Source organism: Gallus gallus, chromosome 3 (genome assembly GCF_016699485.2).
Source record: "Gallus gallus isolate bGalGal1 chromosome 3, bGalGal1.mat.broiler.GRCg7b, whole genome shotgun sequence".
Taxonomy (NCBI): Eukaryota; Metazoa; Chordata; class Aves; order Galliformes; family Phasianidae; genus Gallus; species Gallus gallus.
In genome coordinates this window covers 53,652,095-53,673,120 of record NC_052534.1, presented here as the reverse complement: position 1 = coordinate 53,673,120, position 21,026 = coordinate 53,652,095, and the positions used below count along the sequence as shown (strand labels likewise).

At 44.6% G+C, this 21,026-nt stretch overlaps 1 protein-coding gene across 4 annotated transcripts; it reads right to left on the bottom strand.

Annotated features, from left to right (window-relative positions):
* Positions 1-364: 364 nt before the first annotated feature.
* Positions 365-15,261, bottom strand: CITED2 (Cbp/p300 interacting transactivator with Glu/Asp rich carboxy-terminal domain 2). 4 transcript variants are annotated; one of them, XR_005858067.2, is made up of 2 exons: positions 13,699-14,502; positions 365-736 (listed from the first exon to the last, which is right to left on the bottom strand). XR_005858067.2 is itself a non-coding variant. In NM_206844.2 (2 exons), the coding sequence occupies exon 2, from the start codon at positions 14,495-14,497 to the stop codon at positions 13,787-13,789; it is 711 nt and encodes a 236-aa protein (NP_996726.1). In that variant the 5' UTR covers positions 14,498-14,504; positions 15,062-15,261; the 3' UTR covers positions 12,784-13,786. The 4 variants fall into 4 exon arrangements, 3 of the variants coding, with proteins under 3 accessions (NP_996726.1, XP_040552694.1, XP_046794374.1); NM_206844.2 differs by lacking the exon at positions 365-736 and adding an exon at positions 15,062-15,261 and having other exon boundaries at positions 12,784-14,504; XM_040696760.2 differs by lacking the exon at positions 365-736 and adding an exon at positions 14,930-15,046 and having other exon boundaries at positions 12,784-14,504.
* Positions 15,262-21,026: the final 5,765 nt, after the last annotated feature.

Below are 21,026 nucleotides of genomic sequence, written 5' to 3'. Positions count from 1 at the left end.
AAATCCAGAGACAACTGCTCCTGGTCATATCATACATAGGGATGTGGACTGCAGCAGAACCTCCATGGCCTGACACTTCAGTGCCAGGTCTGTAGCAGGGAAAGAGTAATTTCTGGATCTTAGCGAAGAAAACTTGTTAATAATTTGATGGTCTTCACAGTTTTCCTGCTTAGCAGTTCTTAATTTATTTTTGGGCAGATGCAGGTCTTTCAGATTATATTGTACCTGGGCAGAGTCACTTCCTGTAACACTGCTGCTTCTCCTAATTATATTGGAAACAAAATTGATCCATTCTGTTTAAACCATTATGTACCATAATCTCTGCGCTACTGTACATTTGCATAACACTCTTATACCATAATAATAAACCACATAGTGTTTTATTACGTGTAATATATATATGTTACATGTTTTATTACATGTAATATATATGACAAAAGCATAGCATATATGAATAATTTGGTCCAAACATAGCTCTCACAAAGGTCTTGAGTCACCAAAGCACAGTGTTGTGTATGCAGTGGTCTAGAAGTCAGAAGCCTACTGAGTCAGGCAGCATACCCCTGGTGTGGGAACAGAGCGCCATGAGAGGAATCCTGTGATGTCCCAATGCCAGGTCTGTCAAGACTGATCTCCACTGGGTTTAATTTAGTTCTATAGAAGTGCTGTAAACATCTGAACCAAGCAGACATTTTGCATGGTGACCTCTTGGGAATCATTCCTCTCCTGCTGAGTCCTATGTTTAAAAAAAAAAAAAAAGATATTTACATTTATTTGCATGCACAAAGCAGGTGCTCCATACAGCATTAATTTTCTGCAGATTTTCTAGCTCCAAATCAATCTCAAAAGGGTTGAGAGGTTATGATTTGCCTTCTAATAAGATTTTATGGCCTGAAGCATTCGTCATATAACTAAGGTTTGCAGGTTTCATCCTTACAACTCTAAGATCCTGGCTACAAATGGCGGTTAATAACACAGCCAAATTGGCTGACACAGAAAATCCCAATAGGTATTAGACATAACTAATTTAAGCAAATAATTTAATTCTTAATCTACATCAGTAAGAATATAATTTCTGAGTTTTAGTGAGGAAACCAGTCTAAGAAACTGGAGGAATTCCCCATGGTTTGCTACTAAACAGTTTTTGATTTATTCCTGGAAAGATTCAAGTCTTTTGAAACCTTAAGAGAAAGCAAAATCAATTATCAGAGTCTCAATTTTCTACAGGCAATTTCCACTGCTTCAGCTTGCCCAAGAGATAGACTCTCCATAAATACATTATGCTATGTTCTATTTGAAGAATTTGGCAAAATGGAGAAGAGATTCACTTGAAAAATGACACATGAGGTAAAAGAATCCCTCAGGTAAGGCATACAGTCACACCTGAATGCATCTCTGCAGTTTGGAAATAACCTTCCTCCACTATATTCGGATAATTTATTAGGAAGGAAAAGAGCAGTGTTATCTGATTCCAGTTATACTGGTGCTGCAGTGAAGTTTCTGTTGAGTTACATCTTTTTAAGCTAACATAAAATCAAGTCTGAAACTTTTAAAACATACTGCATACCAAAGCTGTCTATTTTTAATCTAATCTAAAAGTGATGTCCCTCCAGCTAGAAGCAACCTTTTATCAAAAGATAGTGGGAGTAGATTTGGGCCCAGTCAACTGTCTACCCTGCACATTCTGTGATCCTACCGGGGAGATCTCTGGGCCCAATTCAGATGCAGTCACGCTGTAAATCACATATCAGACATCAGACATCAGTCAAGGATGACTTACAGAGAAGAAAGTTATCTATTCCAATAGGATAGTGTAAACTGAATTGTATAAAGGTGCTTTTCCTCTTTCCTTCCCTTTTCTAGTCCCTTCAGTTTTCTGGTAACATTCATTTGAACTATATATATATGTACATGTATTAATACTGCCACTTGATCTGGCTTGCAAAAACTTAGGAAAGGAGAAGATGTATTAAGAGCTTGGTCCTGCAGCTGCTCTATATGTGGAGCTCCCATAGATTTCATGAGGAACACCTGTTGGTGAGCAGAATGGAGAATAAACAAATCAGAAATTGAAGACTAGCCCTCTCAGTTATAGGAGCTGCACATGGGCAGTAAAGCATTTCAAAATAGGAGCTAAACATCTTTCTCTGGAAAAGATGAGATCCAAACTCTGCTGACAATATAAAAGAATCTGAGGTCATGAGGGGCTGAGCAATGCTAAGGTAATGACTAACTTAGCTAAGAACACGAGTTGGAAGAACAGTGGCTGATACAATGGGAAGCATGCAGACTGCTGTAATACTTAAAGGAAAGTTGGAAGTAATGGAGACATTTGTGCTGGAAGTTAAAGACATGCAGAATGAGAAATAATAGAGGCAACAATAGTGAAATGAGTTGTAATGAGACCCTAATTTTATAGGATAATTATGGAGTGGCTGATGAACTGTTAGTTCAGGAGGAGCTGCACAGTGGCTTGCAGAGCTGGCAGTACTACTGTGCAATGTCTAAAATGGCTGCTGATGTAAACACCAATGACCTATTTTAAGACATGCGTGGAAAAAGAATCACTGCAGGGGAAATGCAAAAGGGTGAAAAAGGTATATGGGTGTTAATATATTGAAACAGTAAAACAGTTCTAGTTGTGTGTGTGGATAAGGTTTTCCTAGTAGTCCAGGAAGAATTTCCTTCTTAGACATGCCACCTTTTGGTGGACCAAATGAATAAAAACAAAGGAGGAAAATAAATCCCAACAGACAGAAGGATGAACAATGAAATGATTGAATGACTTTTATGTTTTTCTGAGCTGAAAGACAAGTATGACAAAGGTGACATCAGTGTCAATAACTTTGCTAGAATATAGCAAAACTGCATTTTGTGTACATAAAAAATGCAAGTATGCCTGTTGTATTTCTTGTGAGAGGCAAATTTGATCCCTAACTTAGATCATAGGCTTGAACAGGGAGGTATGGAAAGACATATTTGTAAAATTCAGTCTCAGAAACCTTCAGGTATGTCTCCAAAACTCCACTAATATACTTCCCCCCCTTCTCCCCCCCCCCCCCCCCCCTTAAAGCACTCTGAAAGGTAGCATGGTATAGATCTCAAATCTCAGTTACTTTGGAGTGACCATGTAAATTGGATACTCCCATAGCAGTTGGAGTATTGGGAATTGCTGAACCAGGGAAAAATCAGCTGTTTAGCACCCTTTGTGGAATCAGAGAGAATAATTCTATTTCATGCTGACACTCTGAAACCACCATCAGCTGTCTGCAATATCAGCTGTGTTCCTATAGCATTAGAAGACACACTTGTAGTCCCTGTTTATCTTTTTCTTTGGTTGCTAGTACTTGTTTTCTGGAGCTAAAATGTGTTTTACTGAAGGTTATGGTTATCTATGATTGAAATATTTAAAACAAATGTTTTGAGTTGAAATTTAGGAGCAAGCTTTCATGGCAGTGGTTTCCAGTTGTGCAGTAGCTTGCCTGCAAGCATCTAATGTAATCTATTAAGCAAGTTCAACCTTGAGCAGCAAAAAGCGCAGTGTACTCATTGCCTGAAGAGTAAACTGAGACATACAGTGTTAGATGTTAATGCACAATAAATAAAGACTTGCTGAAGGTCATGTGGATGTGTTCAGATGCTTTTCTACGTTAATTGAGGTGTGCTCGCTTTATACACGAGGACTGGAGTTGCTTGCTTAGAATGGAGGGGAATTCCACCTCACAAAAATGTATTCAGGACAAGGTAATTAAAATCATACACTGTTGTGTCGTTGTTCTAATAACAAACTAGTATTACCTTTTCTCATATATTTTTTTCTCCTCATCATTTGTTCTCCCACATGCCTTATAGGATAACCAGTGAGTAAGTTACCCAATGCCAGGGACACCTTCCTTTGTACTCTGTTAACATGGGTCTTCTGCTCCATATTTGTACCTCAAGCTACCACACCAGCCCAAAATAGCAACAACTGATGCAAGATACTCACTCTCTTCTGTGAATCTTCTATTTCTCAGGGAAGAGGGTCCTGTAAAATTCTTAAATCTTTAAGCCAGTTAAATTATGAAGAAAAGGGATTGGGATAATACAAAAACTGCATATGGATCTATGTTCATTCCACTAGTACTTCTTCCATGCTGTCTGAACAAGGTCTATTTCTCTCAAAATGCCTCCTGATCTCTTTTGTGCACTGAGAAGGACCACACCGGCCATAGTGGGTGACAGTGGGTGACAGATACTGGGATTTACATCTCAGTATCTTTTTTCTACAAACCTGTCTGGCACCATAAGCATTGCTTTTAGGAAGATTCTTAAGGTAGGAAATACATTTACCCAGAGCTATTTTGTCTAGTCGTTCTATTGGAAAGAGATCAGTGGTGACTCTTTCTCTACCTTGGTGTTTCACACAGACCTTAGGACAAATTTTGTGCGATATAAGTAGTATGAAGCAGTCTCCCAGTATCCAGCAGTACCAAGTAGGGAGGTTTCTTGGTATTAGGGAATTCACGTGGAATGTGAGAGTTCTCCCTGTGTCTACACAGGCTAAATATGGTGGGGGAAAAAAAATGGTGTAATCTTTGAACACAGCAAGATCACCCAGTAGAGTAAGCAAGAAGAATAGACACTGTTTGTAAGGCTGGAGACTGTTTCATCAGCCAGAGCATGGAAAAGAAAATATCTGTCTTTAGTCCTGTTCTTCTTTCTAACCTATTTGCCAAACAATTACAAAAAGGTAAAAGCAATTGGAGGGCATGTCAGGCAAGAAGTCACTGAGAAAGTACCAAATACTTGTGTCAGCTGTGAGTAAACGAGGAGAATGTGTGGTTGCTTTACAGCTGGCTTGCTGTCTTTTCAACAAGATGTTTGACAAACTGGGTTCTTCTAACACTTTATCAATCTCGCAGTCCTGTTCTGTCATTCTGTTCCTTCCTAGACTGTCAGGTGTCAAGGATATGCACAGGTCATCAGTTTTCCAGGTAACCTTGATTAAAAGGTGGAAGAAGAGCAAAATACAGCATTTCAGCATGATCATCCATCTCAGGCAACACATGCTGAGGAATCACGAACTCAGTAACCGCTGCACAAGGAAGTATAAGCTGGCAACTTGCCTTTCTAAAGCAGAGTATGAAATCCACTTGATAACAACAAACATTTTACTGGAAACCTGAACTGGTTGGAATATTAAATGAGATATATCTACTTCATTATTTTAGCACAACAAGCAGGAAGAGAAAAGTACCTATCCCCCTAAGATATACATGAGAGTGAAGATGTCAGCATGCATATACTTAAGTTTCCTGAAAAAGTAATATGCAATTTCCTCAGAACGAAAGAGGCTGGCAGAAGCCACTGACCAAAAGCAGTTTGGAGCTCTTCACTTTTGTGGAGGGGAAAAAAATAAACAAAGCCACAGACATTTTAGGAAAAAGTTAGTTGATCAGATTTAGCAAGAAACGTCATAACAGCTTTCCATCTACCTTCCTTTCCTTTTCAGTAGGTACAGGCTGACTGCTACCAGGGTGATGCAAACATGGATTAAAAATGTATGAATCCATCCTGATCCAAATGTCATGATAAGCATATGCTCAAATATAATATATATGTGAATTCAGTTAATTAGGAGCTTGGATAGACCCCTGGTCATCACAGTGGTTGTGAACTCTGACAAGGTAGTCTTAAATCATGATCTTAACAAAAGGTGCTGGAGTTACAGGGGATGGTTAATGTTTATATCTATAGTACTGTGTTTGTGGAATGTTTTAACTTGGTTCAGTGTTACTATTCCAGAGTTTCAGGAAGGATTCATGAGACCAAAGTCTGGCTTACACCAACACAGTGTGCCATGGTTAAGCTGTGAATTGTCGTCTTTAAATAATAATGCTCTCAGAGCACTTTCAAGCTCACTGATACTGGTGGGTGGCTTAAGAGAACACCAGAATAACTGTATTAGACTCAGAATGTGCAGTGCAGTCTTGGTATGAAGTTCTGCCTGCACTTGAAAAGGGATCCCAAGGGTGTAGCTTTACTGGGTAATCTGTCTGTCAAGGCTGGATCTTTGAGTTGGACACCTCTGGCCAAGCATTTATCTAGACCAGAACTAGACCCAGGGCATCATCTGCCTAGATCTTGGTGAAAATTGCAGGGAATAATTCCTGTAGTGTTCACAATTCACAAATCAAGATCATTGCCTTTTGAAAATTCACTATACAAGAAATCAACAAAATGGAAAATGAGCCTCCAGAATTCAGCTTATACACCAGAACTGCTCTTGTTTGCCTTCTCTTAAGCAGAGGAATGAGATTACCATTCAGGACTAAGCTGTTATGTGCAGCAAAGGGTAGAGAGGCCAGAAAGAGGAGCACGGAAGCAAAGTATCACACCTCTCTTCTTTAGGCCAAAATAAAAATGGAGAATTAGATCCGGGTTTTAGAAGTGCTTCACTTCACCATTGTTATTTACTGTTTTGTTTTATGGAGCCAATCTCAAAATAGAGCCTCTGGTAATAATGTTTGGGACAAAACATGTAATCAAAACCAAAGTTTCTAATAGCTTTCTATGGAGGGCATTTCACTACCTGTGGAATTTACATGTGGAATGAATCGTGTCCAAAAGACTTCCAGATTACAAAGTTAGGAGAGAGTCCCTATACAAATCAATCTGTTTTTGTGATGGTGCTGTTGTGGGCCTGGGTGCAGTTCTTGCATTAGATGAAGGCTCTGCTCCATAAGCATTTACCACTTTTCATTCTGATGACTTTCCGTTCAGTTTAAATGCATACCACGAAGTAAAGGCTTCTCTTTTCGGCTTTAATCAATAAGAAATGCAGGGTTTCAGCTACACCTAGTGGACAAACGCCCGGTACTGCAGCCTTTCTGCAGTCATTCGTCGCGTTAAACTGTTCCCTCTGTTTCAATTATTAAACCGTGATTTGAACCTGAACACCTCCAGGCACATTTCAGCCATTTAAACAGAGGCTTTGAAAATTCTGTATGATTATCTCTGTGTTGTCTTTAATATGAAGTGCTTGATTAAGTGGTCTGGCAAGAAGACGTTGTCTCAGAAGGTAAGAGTGAGGGAAGAGGAGCAGCAGTCCCACCATGAGCACTGCTGGCTTCCATTGCAGCGCAGCTGGTCCCAGTTCACAAAGCAGGACATGGGGTGAGATGCCTGTCAGAGGCTGCTCTTGGCCCTGTAGGGTAAAGTCACACACGAGGTGATGTGTGGGATCAGCTGTCACCCTCCCCCACACAGCTGCAACCACACAAGGTCAGCGTGCATCCCAAAGGCACACACCATGCACTCAAAACACCTTCATAGAATCATAGAATCCTTAGAGTTGGGAGGGACCGGTGAGGGCCACCTAGTTCAACCCCCCTGCAATGGGCAGGGACACCACAGCTAGATCAGGTTACCTTCAACGGCTTGGTTTCGCCCTGATTAAACGTAGGCGAGGAGAAAACATGGGGTCTGTGATACCTCCTGGCCACCAGAGAACTACCCTACAACATGAGTGCAAATTATTATAGGGGTTTTAAAAATGGAAAAGTTGGCTTGAAGGAGGACTAAGCACGAGTCTGTGTTTTGGATAAAACAGCTTATTGAATGGTGATGGACTGGGAAGGGGACTGTTCTCCTGACACCTAATCCTTAAAACTTTCTTTGTGGTGACTGTAACTGTTCTGTTTTATTATTTTTTTTCCTGCCACTTAGAAATGTGTATACTCATCTCCACACCATGCACATGCCTTATCCTTCACCTCCTTGCTGGATCATGCACTAGCCTTAGTGCAGCCTGCAGAGAAGCAGCCCCACACCCTGCCTAAGAGCAACCCAAACTATCACTATTTAGCTTCTGTACAAAACAAGTGTGTGCAGAGGCTTGCTGCAATGATTTGTCTTTGGAAAATCCCAGGAATCCACTCCTGCCTTCAAAATACATACATTGCTTCATTCGAAGCTGATGGAGGACGTGTTTGTAGACTGAGATAATATTGATTGCTAGACTAAATAACGTTGCTGGAAGAAAAAAGCATTCTGAGTTGCAAGCCTTTAAGTACTTATCCTGGTAAAGAGAGTGAGAAATCTGAAATCCTCTGTGTTACTTCTGTTTAAATAGCAGCAGATAAGACGTTTTAAAGACTTTCAACAACTCCACCCTCTCTCGGGCAGCGTACTCATGTTTGCTAAGCAGGCTGTGGTATCACATGCACAGAGCAATTGTTAGGAGGCTCAGTGTCAGAACTGCAGATAAGTAGGTGCAGCTCCAGGATCTCCTCGTGACGACCATCTGCTAAATATTTAGCTTCTGTGATTAAGAGATGCTTTGTACTTGCTCTATTGTCTTCAACTAGAGTTTTAGGAGTTTCTGAAAGCTTATTTTATTTTACTTTATTCTTGGCAAAGTAGGGAATATATTGTCAGGTGAACATTGCAATAAACCAAAAGAACAAAACGTCCTGCTGAAAGAAGAAGGTGAGAGAAGTGATCAGCTGGAAAAAACTTTACTTGTTTTAAGTATGCTAAAGATGTGTCTGAAAAAGTCTGCTTCAGGTTTGGGATCAAATTGCCCCTGTGTAATTTTTTAAGGGGGGGAGGGCACAGCAGATGGACTGGGACTGAAATACCTGATCCTTCTCTATTAAAAACCTGCTGCTGCAAATTTCCTTCTAAAACGAGGCAAATAACAGAGAACCTACCATAGCAGTGGCTCATCTGTTCAGTCATTTGATGTATCTCATTATCATTGCAGTTACTGGGACTCAGCTTTCTCTTGTGCGTGAGCACATAGTGGCACCATATTGAAATGTGTAAATATATTTGAAGAAAAGATATGAAACACCTCCTCAGTACTGACAACACGATTCACTTAGAATCCACGGAACCCTGAGAAAGTGCTGCTGCCATGAGTTCCCAATTGCTTTGGTTCCTCAGCTTAGCTTTAATGCACATACAATTTTATCTAATGTATATGCCTGAATATTTATATATATATATATAATCATTTAAACTGTTCCTGCCAATGTCACATAGTCCTTGTTCACACATCTATGCCTAGGAGTGATGATACAGAAATAGATCAGGTTAAGGTCAGTACACGTAGTCCAGATCTGTAACACAGACACTTCTTATTCCTGTCTGTGATAGCCCCTCAGTAAAGCATTTTGGAGGAAATGAAGGCTTCAAGAAGGATAGTGGTAAGGTCATGGATGAGAACTACTTCTTTTCTGTCACTGTTTTTGGATAAGAACTGCCTTTTTCTGGCACCATCTCCCCTGTCTCCATGCCCCTGCCCACTCCAGGTCCTGCAAAATTTCCAGTTCAAGGGGGCAATGGGCCATTTGGTAGCAGCCCCATGTTAGGTCCCACTGGGCCACACAGCTGGGATGAGCTACAGAAATGCTTCATGTCATCAGGAAGTATTGCCATGTGGCACCACTGATATGCGCCACAGCCTTTGGCCCAACACCAGTGATCCACAGTGCTTTTGCACCCAAATCCCCTGGAGGATGTGGTGTGTGGAAAACATCTCCTGGGGAAAAGAAAAGAAAAGAAAAGAAAAGAAAAGAAAAGAAAAGAAAAGAAAAGAAAAGAAAAGAAAAGAAAAGAGAAAAGAAAAGGAAAGAAAAAGTTAAAAAAAAGAGAGAAACAAATGAAAGGAACTCTACAAATCCAGATGTTGGAATTTTCCAATCCCCCTTGCAAGACAAGATAAGCGAGGGATAATCCTTGTTTATATAACGGTGTTTTGGGTTTTTTTTTTTTTCGGTTTTGCCTGTTTGTTTTTAAATAAGACCTGCGACCAACAGGCTTTTTTTTTTTTTTTCTTTTTTTTTTTTTTTCTTTCCCCCCCTCCCGAGCTTGGTTTGCTCTTTTTCTAAAAGCCACGGTAAGAAATTTCGTGAGGCCCCGCATCCCGTCGGGCTGCCTACCGCGGGGCCGGCGCTCTCCCACAGGGGGGCGCCATAGTGCCGCCGCTCCGCACCGCCCCGCGCAGGTGCTCTGGCGGGGCCTTGCCCGGTGCCCCCGGTATCCCCGGGCCCGGCGTGCAGCTGCGGCCGCAGTAGGAGCGGCGCTTCCTCACCCTGCCCAGCTGCCGTCCGTACCTTCTTCAGCCCCGGTGGAATAGGCAGAGGATGGCACACATCAGCGCCTCTTTTTCCACCCAGCGTGTCTCGCGTGGCGGGGCAGCTTAAGGCTGATCTCCGTACCGAATAAAGCAGCGTGGCTATTTATGGACGTGGCTTAAAGAGGAGCAGATCCCATGTACCGTGTTCGAAGTTCTTGAAAAACAGCCAAAGTACAGAGGTCAAGTTTCCTGTGCTAAAAGCAACCTAATGGGACGCAGGGCTACAGCGTCATTGGCCAGTGTCTGACGGTAGCTGGAAAACTGGGTCACTGTGTGTTTTTCACTGATCACTGTGCTCAAATAATAAATTATTTTAACTTATTTATAAGCCGAATAGGATCAACTCGAAGGCCGATTGCCGCTTCAGCTGCACGAGCCATTGGGAGCATTACCATGGGGTTCAGCTCAGGAAGATGAGGGTCAGGCCCCCAATATTGTTCAGTAGATGCTATTATGCATAAGAATACACAGAACTGTAATATCCCCTGGGATGTGACTCTTCATTAGAAATTAAGGGACAGTGTAGGCAATATGATTGTTTTGCAAATTTCCCCAGGGTTCACTTTTGAGAATTTGCAAAAAATCCTTGACAACGCCTAGCCCAACATCGGAGCCTTAGGTGGCTGCAGCAGCTCTTGGGAGTTTTACAGGGTTGTACGCCGATAGGCTTTGCCAGTATGCCCGTGCAACTGCCTGCCCCTGGAAAAGGATTTAGATTAGATGTTGAGATTCTTTACTCAGAGAGTGGTGAGGCACTGGCACAGCAGCCCAGAGAAGCTGTGGTGCCCCATCCCTGGAGGCGCTCAAGGCGTGGTTGGATGGGGGCCCTGGGCAGCCTAATCTGGTGGGGGGGAGCCCTGCCCATGGCAAAGGCGGGTGGAACTGGATGACCTTTAAGGTTTCTTCTAGCCTAAGCCATTCAATGATTCTATGACTTTAGTAGTGATGTCTCAACCGTGAAGAATCTTCTGCTTAACCAACATTATGAAGCAAAAGTACTTTATAAGCGGGAATATCTCCTTTTGTTTTGGGAGAATGTAGGGGATTTAAACATTGATGCTGTTTGGTATGCCCATAATTTGATAGTCTGCTCTGTAAGAAGTTGATCAGATTCAGAAGAGACTCTCCAGAGCTCTACAGAAGAAAGCAACGCAATGTGTGCAGATCAAATCAAAAGCCTTAGCATAGAAAAGGGATTTATATAGTGGCAAGTTGGGCGATGGCTCTTAGAAGTACACCTGCATTCTTAACACTCTTATGCTATTTTAAATGCTCCCACTTGGTGTTCAGTTTGCTGCCACACAACATGAGCAAGCACTGGCTGGAACCAGACTGTCATTTTTAAGCTCTTGGGTTGTCTAACAATGGGCTGTTACCAGCTGCGAGGACCATGTTATCATCAGACTTCCCCAGAAGCGTTCACTTCCTTATATCTACTTGTGTTAATATTATAGCACTTTTTTTTTTTTTTAAACCATCATAAAGCATATTAACTCCTTCATGTCCATACAAGGGCAAAGAAGGCCAAATAGCACTTTACTCACCAGCTGGGGCAGTTTTTTTTTTTTTTTATCAATAGCAATCAGTTTATTTTCCCCACTGGATTAAAAAGTCCGCTGTTTGCACTCCCATGGTGTGGTGATATCCTCCCCTGTTTGTGTGCCCAGGTTTAAACTTTAACTACCTCCACCACGCTGCTCTTCTTCCTAATAAACTCAGAACAAAAGGTTGGAAAAGTTAAGCAAAAAGAAAGCATGGAGGCATCGGTCCTGCGTCAAATTTGGGAATTGAATGGGAATATGTGTATTACCAGGGCCTGGTCCTGCAGTCCTCTCTGAAGCAGTAACTTACACATCAGCTTTGCCAAAGGAGTGAGGGCAGAAGTCTGCAACAGTTGGCACTGGAGGAGCAAGATGTCATCTGCTCTACGAAAAGGGGCCTTTTTCTCTCCCAGATATTTAAAGTGGATATTTATGGATTTGTCTCAGTGGGTAGCAATTCTATGGGAGAAAGGGGTTAGAGATGTCCCATGGTGGAATATTTAAGGAATATACACTAGCTTCTCCCTAAGTCTCTAGGAATGGAATGAGGTCGGTGCTGACGTGATGCAGATCTGGGCTGCGCTCCCCTCTGTTAACCCTCTTTGGAAGAGGAGGAAGCCCACCACCCTCCTTCCCCAAGTTACAAGAAGTTATTACCTGTCAAACAATCTTTCAAAGTAGTTCTTTCAGGTGAGATAATAAATATACAAAAAAGGAAAAAAAAAAAGTCTACTGTATAAGTGAAAGCGGATTTATAAAATTACAAGTTTAATAGATAAATATAATAAATACTTTATGCATCATAACTCTGGACAACTACATTTAAAGCAAGTATGTTGGCAAGTCACAAAAAAGTCGCATCTGGGCAACTTTGTATTTCATAAAACCACACTGACAGGCATATTACAATGCTACGTATGAGGCTGTATGCTGTAAGTATGTTTAAATCCCGCTCACCTACCGAGTTCACCGTGACATATATAGGGGTGCGGTGTACCTTATATCCTGGAATGCCTTTTTGAACACCAACATGGTACTACGGAGAGATGCTCTACTTACCGGGGACAGCGGGGGGAGTTCTGAAGAAAAATACTGGTAAATGACTTCTAGAAAAACTAAAGCATTTCTTAACTTTTTATTGACGTTGGCAAATTAAAATAGAATAAATTAACAATATTTTCCTCAAAAAAATGTTTTGTACAAAAATACTGTCAAAATTTCCTGAAAAGCTTTCAACACAGTAGTATCTTTTCATGTACGGAATAAACTATATTAGCACAGTGTCCAAATGCTGAAGACAGGAAAATAATCGGAACTAAAATAAAAATTAAAAAAAAAAAAAAAAGAAATAGAGAGAGATAAAGAAGACCTGTGAAATGTTTGCCACTAGTCAGCATTCCATCCACACCATATTATTGTCTGTACATATGGGGGAGGGGGAATGGGCAGCAGACTCTTAAGTAACAGTATTAATTGTTCTGATCCGGAAAGGTTTGGCCCACATCTGCTAAGCTTCCAGTTTAGCGTCTCCGACAAACAAAATAAAAGAATGTATTTATTAGTCTGCACTGCGATGCATAGTTAAAAATTAAGCAAGATGGCAGCATTTGTGCAGTAGTATCTGCCCTTCAAAGTTCATGCAACCAACGAATGCCTTTTTCCCTGTTCCCTCAGAATTTGAATGCAGCTCGAGTCATCGGAAACCGGCGTTTCCAAAATCCCCAAGATCAAGCAGTTCGCCGAGATTAACATCTATCTGTTCAGCACGGTGGGAGTGATGGGCACGTTCCTGCGAGGAAATGAGGAGAGGGGAGGGGGCAAACAGCGCCCAAAGGCACAGTTCGATGGGAACGATCCCCGGGGGGACGGGGGAAGGATGGGAGGGGGGGGGGGGGGGCGGGGGGAGGACACGTGAATGTCGAGGCTACAAAAATAAAAAGTGGCAGCAATTAAAAAAGAAAAAAAAAGAAAAAAAAAAAAAGAAAAGAGTTTACGCAAGCGCATAGTTTACTCTGCTTTCCAGATTCTCACCTTTTCGGGCAGCGAAAAGTGAGACACCGCGTCGGGGGGAATGTTTTCACTCGCACCGCTAGAAAGTCCTTTGTTTGTTGGAAATGAATCAGCAGCTCACCCTGCTGGGCTGCTGTTTGCAAACGAAGTCCGTCATGAAGTCAAACTCGTTCTGTCCCAACCACAGCTCGGGCAGCTCCTTGATGCGATCCAGCCCCATTTCGATGACTAAGGACATGAGGACCTCCTCGTCGATGAAGTCAGTGTCTATGACATTGGGCGGCAGCATCGCCGCGGGGACGTGGGGCACGGCGGGCGGCAAGCCGCTGCCTCCGCCGCCGTGCTTGGGGTTGCAGTCCCTGAAATGCTGTCCGCCGCCGCTCAGCGGGTGGCCGCCGGGGTGCAAGTCCGGCACGTAGTGGCCGTGCGGGTACGGGTGGTGGCTGAAGTACTGGTTGTTGAGCTTCTGCAGCTGCATGCTGGCGCTCAGCTGCCCTCCCGGGCTGCCCACGGGGGCGGCCATGAACTGGGAGCCGCTGAAGCGGGCGGGGGGCGGCATGCTGCCGGCCGGGTGCCCCCCTCCCACGCCGCCCGGCCCCATGGCGTGCCGGACCCCGCCGCTCGCGTTCATATTGCCCGCTCCGTAATGTATATGGTCTCCCATCAGGGCGCTGAAGGCGTGCGGCTGCTGCTGCTGGTGCTGGTGGTGGTGGGGGGCGGCGAACTGCCCCATGCCCAGCCGGTGCGCGGGGTGGTGGTGGAGCCCGCCGGCGCCGTCGGGGAATCGCCCGTGGTTCATGGCCATCATGTGTTCCGCCATCTCCCACCTGGAAAGCGAGCGCGTTAAAGAGAACGCCCCTCAACCGCCGGCCCGAGGAAAGCCGCCGCGCCGCTCGCCGTCCTCCTTCCAGGGGGAATCTCCCTACCGCGTCTCTACCGTGGAGTACAAAGGGAGAAACGCGAGCGGCGCCCGCCCTGCGAACGCCCCTCTCCCCTCCGCTCAGCCGGCGTGCGGCGCGCCCGCCCGCTCCAACTTGTGCGCACCATCGGCGGAGTGCGGCACCCGGCACAGCCGCCTCCTCCCGGACGGGGGCCCCGCGCCTCCCGAGCCCCGCGTGTGTCACAAGCGGCGTTCGTTCAAAGGCGCTCCGCCAACTTGCGGAGAGCTAGCAAAGAACCGGGAAGTCCCACCCCGCCGCTGTCAGCAACTTTTGGAATTAAGTCCCAATTAAAAAGAAATAAATTCAGATACCGCAAGGCGCAGATGAGGAGATTTAAGCCGCGCAGCCGACGAGCACCTTTTCTCGCGCGTTTAAGCGGTCGCGTCTTTCCTGCCGCACACAAAAGGGACGCACCGCAGCAGCTGCCCAACCTCCGCACTCACCTCCCGGCTGCCTTCTTCCTTCCCTTCAAAGGTGGCGGTGGAATCAGTCAGCAGCAGTCACCCCGCATAGAGCGCGCTGCCCTCCTCTCCCGGGCTGACGTGACGGCGGGGCTCTGCCGCTGCCGCTGCCGCTGCCGCAGCCCCAGCGCCGCTCCTCACTCCTCTGCGAGGCTCATCGGCACTTGCCAACAATGAGCTGTGTTTCTTACCCAGCTTTGGCCACAGCTAATATAGGATTTCAGAAGGGAGGAGCAAAACCCTTACAGGCAACCAGAAGTAAAACCTGGAGCAAGCGAGGGGAAAAAAAAAAAAAAAAAAAAAAAAAAAAAAACAACGAAAACCAACCAACACCCAGCGCGCACACACACACGCACACGGAGGGACACACACACGCGCGGGGCCACGCAGGACAGCATCCAGAGGCCCCACTCCCCCCTGCCCGGCCGACACGTGTGTTTGTGGGCTCCCTCGGGAACAAAGCGGGGCTCCGCGGCGGGGAGCTCAGCCCCGGCAATGCCACGGAGGAGGGCGCTGCCCGCCGGCACCCGCGGCCGCGGACACGCGTGGGGCCGGCCGCTAAGGCAGCGCCGCCCGGTCTCAAAGAGGCCCCGCTCCGCTCCCCTCCCGGGCCGCCGCCGTGCAGGTGTCCGACCCCGGACGCGGACGCGCGTGGGCGCTCCCCCGGGCCGGCGCCTCTCCCGGCAGCGAGATCCGAGATCCACCTTTTTTCACAGCCCCGGTGCCGCATCTCTCCCTCTCGGCCTCCCTCCGTACCCACGTTGCCCCACAGTGTAGCAGCCACCTCGAATGTGCTGGGCGGGTGCCCATCCGGTGATGCCCATTTTCTTGTTTAGGATCCATGTTCTTAGAATGGCAAACAGACCATAGAGAATGCGGGTGAATGCTTTGTGAATGTGACCGTCCTGGCTGGTGTGTCCTCTGCCCCTCCTGTCACGGGTTGCCCTGTGCCACCCTAGAGGGACACGAATGCCCCCACTGCCCCCAGAGCAGTAGTTCTGCACAGGGCACCTCTGCTCCAAACCCACCCTTCTCTGGAGGGCGGTTGTACTGGAGGAGCACGCAGATGCTGTGGGATGGGGGAGGCCTGCTGCAGGGGAGACATGGACATTGCCTTGGTTTCAGCTATCACCTGGCTTTCTCCTCTCTACTTTCCCTTGGCTGCCCACATGAGTACCCTTCCCCAGACAGGAGGGATCATCCACTCCTCTTTTGAGGTCAAAGCAGCTGTAGTGTAGGCTGAGCCGGAGCTTCTGCTCCTCCATGTACTGTGCAAGGACACAGTGTGCGAAAGGTGTACAAGTGCTTCTGGAGAGGAGATGTCAGCAAAGGCCACAGACATCACTTGGAAGTATAGGCCATATGGCAGCCCTCCTGATGCCTTTTGTGTGGGGTGAGACCCTCACCTGGCCACAGCAAATTAAGGAGGAGCAGCAGCTCCACCTCTCTCTACTGTGATGGAGACAGAGGAAGGGCTTCCACTCAATTATCCTTATGGGTCCCTTCCAATTCAGGATATTCTATAATTCCACGATTCCGTGATTCTGTGAAGAGTAAATCCCTGAGTGGCTGTTGCAGTTCTTGCACATGCAAGACACCAGAAGAATACTCCACTCAAACCCCAGCTGAGATGCGTGGCAAGGATGGAATTAAAGCACTGGGAAGACAGGGAGTGCCTCAAGTGCCAGAGTTACCTTGAGGAAGTGACCTCACCCTGCAACTCTCTTTCCGGCAGGGATTACTTAGAACGCCATTACAAAGTTGTGTTTGGCTCTTCTGATGCGTGTTGAGTAGGTGCACTTTTGGGAGAAGCTGTTCAGCAGGACCTCCAGTCTGGCCTGGGGAGGTCAGAAGAGTGATACTACCTTTCTGGAGGCTTTTCTTTCTTGTAGTTGTGTAGGTTTTACAGGGCAAAACAATGAATAATAAGAAGATCCTGTTCCATTTGGCAAGTTGTCAGCTGTGTATCATGACAAGTGGTTTGTTTAATGTCACATATCCATGGTGATATCGGTATGCCTTTTTGCTCTCCCTTGCTTTGAGTTTTAGATCCTTTTCAAAGCCAAGCACACATCATATCACAGCCCTGCAAACGCCCTTTCCTATTTTCAGCTTTCAGATGTTGGAAGCTGGTATCAGATGCCAAAGTGAGTTATGGAGAATTGGCAAGAGACTGCCAGAAGCAATAGAAGGCATGTCACAGCCTCTGTGACACCTCACTCATACAAAACACATCTTCAGGTATTTACAGCCCACGTGCAATGAAGCGGGCATGATGGAGCTTTCTTCATCAGGGGCTGCAGTGTGTCGAGATAAAGCTGAGCAGAGTGATACAAGACATGTTTTCATTGTTACTGGTTTGTGGCCGTAGCACAATAGGAACACAGTCAATTGGTTGCTTTCCAGGAAATGGCTGGAAGACTTGGTGACAGGCAGCTAAGGGAATGCAGGACAGAGCATGAGACCATCGTCATGGAGCTGGTAGCAAGCTGGATCTCACGCATGACACTTCTGATTTGAGCCAGGTTTATTTAAAGCTATCCTGTCACCCATAGTCTACAAAGGCATCTGCATACCTGAATTGACTCTTCAGTCAAATAACAAGAAAAGCAGTGCGTAGCTGGAGAATGCAGGAAGTGGGCAGGGAGAGGATGGAACAACAGAGCTCACAGATGTGCTCCTCAGTGAGGACCTCAAGTACAGCTGAAATCAGAAAGTGATTGTTGTGCCCATTCAGGAAAAACCACTGAGAGCGATTAAAAACAGCAATGGAAAAGCAAGGAAAAATGGTCCTTGCTTGGGTGTTAACATTTTATATGAGAAAGTCACAGGGGAGCAGAGTCTGATTTCTGGCTGCAGCCCTGCTCACTCCTTCCAGGCTGGAACACCGCTGGAACAGAAAGGAAAATTATAAAGGATAATCCCAGATGGTGTCTTTCCAGACATTTGTTGGAAATGTTCAAGTCAACTGAATACTTACAGTTCTAGGGATCTGCCTCTGGAACCAAAGGAATAATGAATTACTGGGAGATTTGGATCTCTAAGTCTTTTTTTTTTTTTTTTTTTTTTTTTTTTCCCAAGGCCAAATACAATCTGTAACTCCCTGTGACTTGTTTCTCCCACACCACCCCTGGAGGTGAGTTTCTATGTGTTCCCTCCCACGCTGACACAAAGCAGTCAGGAAAACCCAGTTCAGGACATCTGCTAGGGTTATCTGATGGGAAATTTTATGTTAGAATGATATCCTGGAAGAAATGCCCTTTCTGTAGAAATGATTAAGCTATTGTATTGGAAGACAAGCCATTATTTTCTGGCACCTCTCACTTCTGTCCTCGTCACGGCTTCCTTCAATCCCACCCTTCCCTGGGCACTTGGCACTTCGAAGGGAAGACGCAACTGTGGTGCAGGACGGCTCCAGCTCTGGCTCTACTAGCTGCATGGCTGCTGCCTGTTTCACAGCCCATCCCTAGGAAAAACAATGAACTCAGCAACTTTGTTCCAAATAGGTACCCAGGAAGCACAGAGATCTGTTTTGGTCTCTCAGCATGCCTTTCCCCCTTTTTCAGACCAGTGAGTTTATTGCCTATGGAAAAAACACAAGGTTTTTGACTAGAGGAGGCGTTTCTATTTCTGATGTATTTACTGAGAGACCTATTATTCTTAAATAGTTTGAGATACACACATGCTTATCTGTGGGCCTGGGCATGAGATCCTCTAAGAATCCAGGTGGGAAGGAATGACCTTGGCAAGTTCTGCTGTTTGACTAGCACCAAGACTGTGGCAGAACGCGTAGAATTAACGTGATATAATTCATTCAATACAAGCATCCTAAAACCATCACAGATCTCCACAGCTGGCTTCAGACACTGACCAGGTGTTCCAGAGAGCTCAGCGGAAGCCCTCTTGTCTCAACAATCCTCCCTCCTTGGGAATGCTGCAGGTCGGTGAGGTGATGTGCCTGGCATACTGGTCAGAAGGCCAGGTGTGGAGGAGGCGACCCCACTGGTGGCGTCATGTTTGAAGGAATTACTGGAAAGCTGTCCAAGCAAAAGAAAATCTGTACCATGTTCCTTGCAACTGGCTAGTATGGGAAAGTGGGTGGAAATGTAGGGATACGGAGTGTGTGTGATCTCCATCAGTCAGCACAGGGCTCGTTTTTTCTTTGCTAGGCTTCACGATGTCATTGATTTCTGTGCTTACTAGTAGTGGTTATTCTGCTAAGAACATTGTTTAGCAACCTGTTTATTAGCAACAAATCTTTATGAAAAGCGAAGAATTACCCAGAGCAAGGAACTTTCTGAGCTATTTGGAAGTGTGTTTGAGGGTTTCGTTGTCTTACATCCATCTTTGTGTGCCAGGAACAGAAGATGTGTGAATCAAAATGGTCTTCTAAATTAAGAAACATGGGCTATGCAAATTGTGTTGCTCTCTTTCCCACCCACCTTTTCCTGTTTGTTTAGATGGCTCAAGATAGTAATATGCTGGTGTATTTTGTAATGATGATAATGGTTGTGGCTTTGCACCCTTCATCTGTACTGTCTTATATGTGTGAGAAGGTCTTGGGAAGGGTGACAAGTTCCATCATTTTGCTGTTATGTGCTCCTGGTGCAGTGCTTCAAGATTACATAATCAACGATGAGGTTCATCCATAAGTGTAATTTTATTGCAAAGTATTTTCTTTGAAAATAAAGTTTTGTAAAAAATAAGAACTCTTACTAAGAATATTATTTTGTGAAGAGGTTCAGGATGAGGTAATTGTACAAAAATAAACTCATAAATACACAGATCACCGAACAAGCATCATCCCACTTTATTCTATCACACAAAATCCCAATGTGGACCTTTTTGGACTCCCTTTACTTTTAGGCATCAGTGGTAAAAAGATACTACAAAAGGAAAACTTCATGTCACTTTGGGAAAGTGGTAGTAGCAGCTTCTGCAGTAGGCCAAATGACACCAGGTTCAAATTTAGCACAGAGATTAAAAGCAGTCACCAGTGAGGCTGTATGAACACAATTTTGTTCCGTTTGGCCACTGAGGCAAGTAATAATAATATTATTTTAGGTCAACAGAGGCTTCTTTAAAATGTTCAAGTAGAAAGAAATGTTTTATTTAATTAAAAACTGTTAGAAAGTAGAGTACGTACTTCTAAGTATGTATTAGACCTGGATGATTACACCCCAAATGTTCATTGCATACATTCTGAAATTAATTGAACTGGTAGGTAACAAGTAATTTATTTAAAGTCCAAAGAATAATTGAAGTTCGTTATTAGAATGAATTGGAGTTCTAAAAAAAAAAAGAGGGAAGATTTATGATTACAAATATAAATCCCAGTCCTGGATACAGTTATACATATGATTACCAGTCGCATTTTTTAGGCAGATCATTTCACACAGTTACCCTATTTTCTTGCATCTGTGTACAAATATTTTATTTCAAATCAATGAGTCTAAGCAGGAAGTAAAATATTTCTCAGTATGAGTAAGGGTGACAAAACCTGACTTCTCAGACCACCAACTGAGCAAATTGATTCAACTTAAACACAACGATGGGGCTGGGTTTCCAGGTGGTTGCATCTTTACAGCGCAACAGTCCACTTGAGACACTGAGCTGTGCGAGCGCCTAGCTTGGAATTAAACGGTATCCAATCTGAAATCTGATTGTATTATTCCATTGATTAAGTCCGTGCTTACCCTTTACGGTTCCAATATTTCTGATATGAATAAAAGGTTAGTGAAATTAACATAATGTTTATAGTGGAAATGTTCTGTTACTGTACTGAGCAACAATTTCGATTTGGGTAAGCACATACTTCAGGCATGCTCATTGGACCTCATGAAGCAGAATCTTTCTAAATCACAGGAGAAATACTGACTCCCATGGGGCTCTTCAAGGGTTCACTGAACAGCAAACAAATGTGCACTGAAACAGTGTTGTATTATGT